The sequence below is a fragment of the Scomber japonicus genome, chromosome 20, assembly GCF_027409825.1.
Source record: "Scomber japonicus isolate fScoJap1 chromosome 20, fScoJap1.pri, whole genome shotgun sequence".
NCBI lineage: Eukaryota > Metazoa > Chordata > Actinopteri > Scombriformes > Scombridae > Scomber > Scomber japonicus.
The window spans coordinates 3,163,864-3,172,092 of record NC_070597.1 but is presented as its reverse complement, the minus strand read 5'-3'; the positions used below and the strand labels follow the sequence as shown (position 1 = coordinate 3,172,092).

At 38.2% G+C, this 8,229-nt stretch overlaps 2 protein-coding genes across 2 annotated transcripts in view; both read right to left on the bottom strand.

Moving 5' to 3' along the window:
* LOC128381832 (tripartite motif-containing protein 16-like) overlaps nt 1-2,934 on the bottom strand; it is a 3,483-nt gene extending 549 nt beyond the window's left edge. The window contains exon 1 of the mRNA XM_053341861.1: nt 1,303-2,934. Coding sequence (XP_053197836.1) covers nt 1,303-2,934 — 1,632 coding nt within the window. The remainder of the gene's footprint in view (nt 1-1,302) is intronic.
* A 1,242-nt stretch (nt 2,935-4,176) lies between these two features.
* On the bottom strand, nt 4,177-5,918 carry LOC128381442 (tripartite motif-containing protein 16-like). Its single transcript, XM_053341457.1, has one exon. The coding sequence runs from the start codon at nt 5,916-5,918 to the stop codon at nt 4,248-4,250; it is 1,671 nt and encodes a 556-aa protein (XP_053197432.1). The 3' UTR covers nt 4,177-4,247.
* Between the last annotated feature and the right edge of the window lie 2,311 nt (nt 5,919-8,229).

The window sequence follows — 8,229 nt, the reverse complement described above, 5'->3', positions numbered from 1 at the left end:
TAAAAGTACTGCAGTATTATGAGTGATGTAGTATGCAGTATTACAGTAAAAGTACTGCAGTATTATAGTGATGTAGTATGCAGTATTATAGTAAAAGTACTGCAGTATTATGAGTGATGTAGTATGCAGTATTATAGTAAAACTACTGCAGTATTATGAGTGATGTAGTATGCAGTATTACAGTAAAAGTACTGCAGTATTATGAGTGATGTAGTTTGCAGTATTACAGTAAAAGTACTGCAGTATTATAGTGATGTAGTATGCAGTATTACAGTAAAAGTACTGCAGTATTATGAGTGATGTAGTATGCAGTATTACAGTAAAAGTACTGCAGTATTATGAGTGATGTAGTATGCAGTATTACAGTAAAAGTACTGCAGTATTATAGTGATGTAGTTTGCAGTATTACATTAAAAGTACTGCAGTATTATAGTGATGTAGTATGCAGTATTACAGTAAAAGTACTGCAGTATTATAGTGATGTAGTATGCAGTATTACAGTAAAAGTACTGCAGTATTATAGTGATGTAGTATGCAGTATTACAGTAAAAGTACTGCAGTATTATGAGTGATGTAGTATGCAGTATTACAGTAAAAGTACTGCAGTATTATAGTGATGTAGTATGCAGTATTACAGTAAAAGTACACAAGCTTTGAATGAGAAGAAAACACTTTGATCACTGTTGATAAAAATCATCTTTATTGATTATTGAAGCTTCAGATTGTTGACACATCCAATCAGTAAAGTGTGATCAATGATTTCATGTTCAGATTGACTTCATCCACACAGTCAGTTAGTTTAACCCAGAATGTCAGCTATGTACAAGAACATCATTAATGATTATTATCATGATCATTACAGTTTGATTGAACATTTCTTTATGAATTTACAAAGTGATGAGAACAAAATATCTGTGATGAAGGAAGTTCTGCTGTTTAATCTGTTTAAGAAACAACAGACACAAATACATCAATACAAACATGAAACTAACATTTAGAACAAAGAGAAGTTCACATTTTCATCTGAAGAAATGTCAGTGAAGGTTAAAAACATGGTGATGAGCAGTGAGAGCCTCCATGGATAAAAACACACAGGAAAAAGTCACATTTAAAAAAAACTGAATATATCAACGACACATACATAAAGTAAACAAAGTGTTGAATATCCGTATTAGCTGATCTCTGAGCAGCTCAGAAACATGGAGACAAAAACATGAAGAATTACAACATCTGACACATGAAGTCTGAAATGACTTCTGTCTATTTCACTTTACACAACTCAGCTGTGGATGAAAGACCAACCCAAAGTCCAGAACAGAGAGGCTGAGTGAATGTGGTCTGGACTCTGTGGAGGAGAGTCATGGTTTCAGAGACGCTGTAGAAGGACAGAATACCTGCTCTGTGATCCAGGTACACTCCGACTCTGGAGGAACCAGGACCTGAGATTGGAGTTTTAATGTTGTTGAACCAAAATTCATAACTGTTTGTGCCACAATATAAAGACCAAGATTTGTCATTACGTCCAAATACAGATTCAAGTCCTGCTCTGCTGATATTCTTGTATGTGACGGCTACATAAACTTTCCATCCTCTCCACTCCACCTCCCAGTAACAACGTCCAGTCAGACTCTCTCTACTCAGGACTTGACACCTATCAGTGAATCTGTCTGTGTGACTAGAATAAGACTGTTGTTGTCCCGTATATTTTACTTTTCTGTTCCCCTCAGATAATAACAGCAGTGTGTGTACTGTGTTTGGATCCAGAGTGATTTCACGTGAATATCTTAAGAACTCAGCTCTGGTCTTGGGTTCTGGTTGTGGTTCTGGTTCTGGCAGTAAAACGTCCACTTGCGTCACTGCCAGTGAGATATTTGTCCATTTGTCCCTCAGGATGTTCTGTAGTTTATCTCTGAGCTGTGACACAGCTGCTGTCACATCCTCAAAGTATCTGAGAGGACGGATATTGATGCTGGATGAGTCTGTAGGTTCACTGAGTTGTGACACTGAGGGGTAGTTGTGTAGAAACTGGTTGTGATCCTCTGTGTGTGAGAGCTGCTTCAGTTCAGCGTCTTTCCTCTTCAGCTCAGTGATCTCCTGCTGCAGCTTCTCCTGAAGCTCTTTGACTCCACTCACTTCAGTTTCCTGCTGGGATCTGATCTGCTGCTTCACATCAGAGCTTCTTTTCTGGAGGAGACGGATCAGCTGAGTGAAGATCTTCTCACTGTCCTCCACTGCTTTATCACCAGAGCGACTGACGGCCTCCACCTCCTGTTGAAGCAGCTTCACATCTTTCTCTCTGTCCTGGATTCTCTGCTGGATGTTTAGTCGACTCACCTCGAGCTCTCTCTGCCTCTCAGTCCTTTCTGCTGCAGCTGGGACTGTGTCGTGGCCTTTATGATCCTCCATAGTGCACAGATAACAGATACTCTTCTTATCTGTACGGCAGAATATCTTCATCACCTCATCATGACGAGAGCAGATGTTCTCCTGGAGCTTCTCCGAGGGCTCCACCAGCTTGTGTTTCTTTAATTTGGTTGATTCAAAGTGAGGCTGGAGGTGATTCTCACAGTAAGAGATCAGACATGTCAGACAGGACTTGAAGGCTTTCAGCCTCCTCCCAGTGCAGACATCACAGGCCACATCTTCAGGTCCAGCATAGCAGTGATCAGCAGGAGCAGCTTGGAGTCCAGTCTTTTTCAGCTGCTCCACTAAAGCTGCTAACATGGTGTTTTTCTTCAGGACAGGCCTCGGTGTGAAGGCCTGTCTGCACTGAGGGCAGCTGTAGATCTTCCTCTGATTCTCTCCATCCCAGCATCCTTTAATACAGTTCATACAGTAGTTGTGTCCACAGGGAATAGTCACTGGATCCTTCAGTAGATCCAGACAGATGGGACAGCTGATTGAGTCTCGGTCCGGCTGATCTCTCTGCGCCATTTCAGCTCTCAGAGGCAACGACTGTCTGAGCTTCACCTCCTGATGAGTTTTATATGTTTGAGTTCTGATCTGATAAGGGAAACCGGTTTGAACAGATCTGAACACATGATTCTGCTGAATGCAGCCTGACAGCTCTGTGCTGCGTCACATGTTGGTTACACCCATCTATGAACTGTAAATATGAAGGAAGAGAACAATGAACTCTGATCCCAGAGTGGAGCTTGTTGTGTTTAAAGAACAGAGATGGTTATTATAGTGATGTAGTATGCAGTATTACAGTAAAAGTACTGCAGTATTATGAGGGATGTAGTATGCAGTATTACAGTAAAAGTACTGCAGTATTATGAGTGATGTAGTATGCAGTATTACAGTAAAAGTACTGCAGTATTATAGTGATGTAGTATGCAGTATTACAGTAAAAGTACTGCAGTATTATAGTGATGTAGTATGCAGTATTACAGTAAAAGTACTGCAGTATTATGAGTGATGTAGTATGCAGTATTACAGTAAAAGTACTGCAGTATTATAGTGATGTAGTATGCAGTATTACAGTAAAAGTACTGCAGTGTTATAGTGATGTAGTATGCAGTATTACAGTAAACGTACTGCAGTATTATGAGGGATGTAGTATGCAGTATTACAGTAAAAGTACTGCAGTGTTATAGTGATGTAGTATGCAGTATTACAGTAAAAGTACACAAGCTTTGAATGAGAAGAAAACACTTTGATCACTGTTGATAAAAATCATCTTTATTGATTATTGAAGCCTCAGATAGTTGACACATCCAATCAGTAAAGTGTGATCAATGATTTCATGTTCAGATTGACTTCATCCACACAGTCAGTTAGTGTAACCCAGAATGTCAGCTATGTACAAGAACATCATTAATGATTATTATCATCATCATTACAGTTTGATTGAACATTTCTTTATGAATTTACAAAGTGATGAGAACAAAATATCTGTGATGAAGGAAGTTCTGCTGTTTTCTCTGTTTAAGAAACAACAGACACAAATACATCAATACAAACATGAAACTAACATTTAGAACAAAGAGAAGTTCACATTTTCATCTGAAGAAATGTCAGTGAAGGTTAAAAACATGGTGATGAGCAGTGAGAGCCTCCATGGATAAAAACACACAGGAAAAAGTCACATTTAAAGAAAAACTGAATATATCAACGACACATACATAAAGTAAAATCAAGTGTTGAATATCCCTATTAGCCGATCTCTGAGCAGCTCAGAAACATGGAGACAAAAACATGAAGAATTACAACATCTGACACATGAAGTCTGAAATGACTTCTGTCTATTTCACTTTACACAACTCAGCTTTGGATCCAGAACCAAAGAAAGAATAAACATTAAGTCCAGCATAGAGAGGCTGAGTGAATGTGGTTTGGACTCTGTGGAGGAGAGTCATGGTTTCAGAGACTCTGTAGAAGGACAGAATACCTGCTCTGTGATCCAGGTACACTCCGACTCTGTAGGAAACAGGACCTGAGACGGGAGTATTAATGCTGTTGAAGTAAAATACATGACTGTTAGTGCAACAATATAAAGACCAAGATTTGTCATTATATCCAAAGTGAGATTCACTTCCTGCTCTGCTGATATTCTTGTATGCGACTGCTACATCAACGACTCCTCTCCGCTCCACCTCCCAGTAACAACGTCCAGTCAGACTCTCTCTACTCAGGACCTGAGGATAAACAGTGAATCTATCTGTGTGACTAGAATAAGACTGTGGTTGTCTTGTATATGTTGCTTTTCTGTTCCCCTCAGATAATAACAGTTGTGTGTTTGCTGTGTTTGGATCCAGAGTGATTTCACGTGAATATTTTAAGAACTCAGCTCTGGTCTTTGGTTCTGGTTCTGGCAGTAAAACCTTCGCTTTAGGCTCTGTCAGTGAGACTTTTGTCCATTTGTCCTTCAGGATGTCCTGTAGTAGATCTCTGAGCTCTGACACAGCTGCTGTCACATCCTCAAAGTATCTGAGAGGACGGATATTGATGCTGGATGAGTCTGTAGGTTCACTGAGTTGTGACACTGAGGGGTAGTTGTGTAGAAACTGGTTGTGATCCTCTGTGTGTGAGAGCTGCTTCAGTTCAGCGTCTTTCCTCTTCAGCTCAGTGATCTCCTGCTGCAGCTTCTCCTGAAGCTCTTTGACTCCACTCACTTCAGTTTCCTGCTGGGATCTGATCTGCTGCTTCACATCAGAGCTTCTTTTCTGGAGGAGACGGATCAGCTGAGTGAAGATCTTCTCACTGTCCTCCACTGCTTTATCAGCAGAGCGACTGACGGCCTCCACCTCCTGTTGAAGCAGCTTCACATCTTTCTCTCTGTCCTGGATTCTCTGCTGGATGTTTAGTTGACTCACCTCGAGCTCTCTCTGCCTCTCAGTCCTTTCTGCTGCAGCTGGGACTGTGTCGTGGCCTTTATGATCCTCCATAGTGCACAGATAACAGATACACTTCTTATCTGTACGGCAGAATATTTTCATCACCTCATCATGACGAGAGCAGATGTTCTCCTGGAGCTTCTCCGAGGGCTCCACCAGCTTGTGTTTCTTTAATTTGGTTGATTCAAAGTGAGGCTGGAGGTGATTCTCACAGTAAGAGATCAGACACTGCAGACAGGACTTGAAGGCTTTCAGCTTCCTCCCAGTGCAGACATCACAGGCCACATCTTCAGGTCCAGCATAGCAGTCATCAGCAGGAGCAGCTTGGAGTCCAGTATTCTTCAGCTGCTCCACTAAAGCTGCTAACATGGTGTTTTTCTTCAGGACAGGCCTCGGTGTGAAGGCCTGTCTGCACTGAGGGCAGCTGTAGATCTTCCTCTGATCCTCTCCATCCCAGTGTGATTTAATACAGCTCATACAGTAGCTGTGTCCACAGGTAGTAGTCACCGGATCCTTCAGTAGATCCAGACAGATCGAACAGCTGAGTGTTTCTTGGTCCAGCTGATCTCTCTGCGCCATTTCAGCTCTTAAAGACAACGACTGTCTGAGCTTCACTTCCTGATGAGTTTAATACGTTTGAGTTCTGATCTGATAAGGAAAACAGGTTTAAACAGATCTGAACATGTGATTCAGTCATAAATGCAGCCTGACAGCTCTGCACAGCTCTGTGCAAATAAAACCAAAGTTAATCTTATCCAGAAACTCTGCTGATAAATGTCGACCTTTGACAGTCACATGATCCTCTGTAGAAACTGTCAGCAGCAGTACTGGAAGAAGTACTCTGACACTTTACTGCAGTAAAAGTACTAATACTGCAATGTACAAATACTACATTACCAGGAAAAGTACTGCAGTGTTATAGTGATGTAGTATGCAGTATTACAGTAAAAGTACTACAGTATTATAGTGATGTAGTACGCAGTATTACAGTAAAAGTACTGCAGTATTATAGTGATGTAGTATGCAGTATTACAGTAAAAGTACTGCAGTATTATAGTGATGTAGTATGCAGTATTACAGTAAAAGTACTGCATTATTATAGTGATGTAGTATGCAGTATTACAGTAAAAGTACTGCAGTATTATGAGTGATGTAGTATGCAGTATTACAGTAAAAGTACTGCAGTATTATAGTGATGTAGTATGCAGTATTACAGTAAAAGTACTGCAGTATTATAGTGATGTAGTATGCAGTATTACAGTAAAAGTACTGCAGTACTATAGTGATGTAGTATGCAGTATTACAGTAAAAGTATTGCAGTATTATAGTGATGTAGTATGCAGTATTACAGTAAAAGTATTGCAGTATTATAGTGATGTAGTATGCAGTATTACAGTAAAAAGTAGTGATATATTATTATATATGACGTCATTAGATTATTAATAGTGAAGCATCAGTGTTAGAGCAGCATGTTACTGTTGTAGCTGCTGGAGGTGGAGCTAGTTTATGCTACTTTATATACAGTTAGCTAGTTTTTACTACTTTATATACAGTTAGCTAGTTTACACTACTTTATATACAGTTAGCTAGTTTATACTACTTTATATACAGTTAGCTAGTTTACACTACTTTATATACAGTTAGCTAGTTTACACTACTTTATATACAGTTAGCTAGTTTACACTACTTTATATACAGTTAGCTAGTTTACACTACTTTATATACAGTTAGCTAGTTTATACTACTTTATATACAGTTAGCTAGTTTACATTACTTTATATACAGTTAGCTAGTTTATACTACTTTATATACAGTTAGCTAGTTTATACTACTTTATATACAGTTAGCTAGTTTACACTACTTTATATACAGTTAGCTAGTTAACACTACTTTATATACAGTTAGCTAGTTTACATTACTTTATATACAGTTAGCTAGTTTATACTACTTTATATACAGTTAGCTAGTTTATACTACTTTATATACAGTTAGCTAGTTAACATTACTTTATATACAGTTAGCTAGTTTACACTACTTTACATACAGTTAGCTAGTTCATACTACTTTGTATACAGTTAGCTAGTTTACACTACTTTATATACAGTTAGCTACTTTACGCTACTTTATATACAGTTAGCTAGTTTACTCTATTTTATATACGGTTAGCTACTTTACGCTACTTTATATACAGTTAGCTAGTTTATACTACTTTATATACAGTTAGCTAGTTTATACTACTTTATATACAGTTAGCTAGTTTATACTACTTTATATACAGTTAGCTAGTTTATACTACTTTATATACAGTTAGCTAGTTTATACTACTTTATATACAGTTAGCTAGTTTACACTACTTTATATACAGTTAGCTAGTTTACACTACTTTATATACAGTTAGCTAGTTTATACTACTTTATATACAGTTAGCTAGTTTATACTACTTTATATACAGTTAGCTAGTTTATACTACTTTATATACAGTTAGCTAGTTTATACTACTTTATATACGGTTAGCTAGTTTATACTACTTTATATACAGTTAGCTAGTTTACACTACTTTATATACAGTTAGCTAGTTTACACTACTTTATATACAGTTAGCTAGTTTATACTACTTTATATACAGTTAGCTAGTTTAGTCCAGTGGTTCCCAACCTAGGGGTGGGGCCCCTCCAAAGGGTCAGCAGATAAATGTGAGGGCTGCTGAGATGATTAATGGGAGAGGAAAGAAAGGACTTTTTCTCTAATTTTTGATTTTTGCTGAAATATTGGATCATTTGAACATTTATTGAGGTTTCATGTTGTATTTTAAAAGCTTGTTATATTATCCATTGTGTCAAATCTTCATCTGAAAAGTAACTAAAGCTGTTAAATAAATGTAGCGGAGTAG

What these genes read in the sequence shown, in the direction of transcription:
- LOC128381442 (XM_053341457.1), bottom strand. Translation starts at nt 5,918, where the DNA reads ATGGCGCAGAGAGATCAGCTGGACCAAGAAACACTCAGCTGTTCGATC.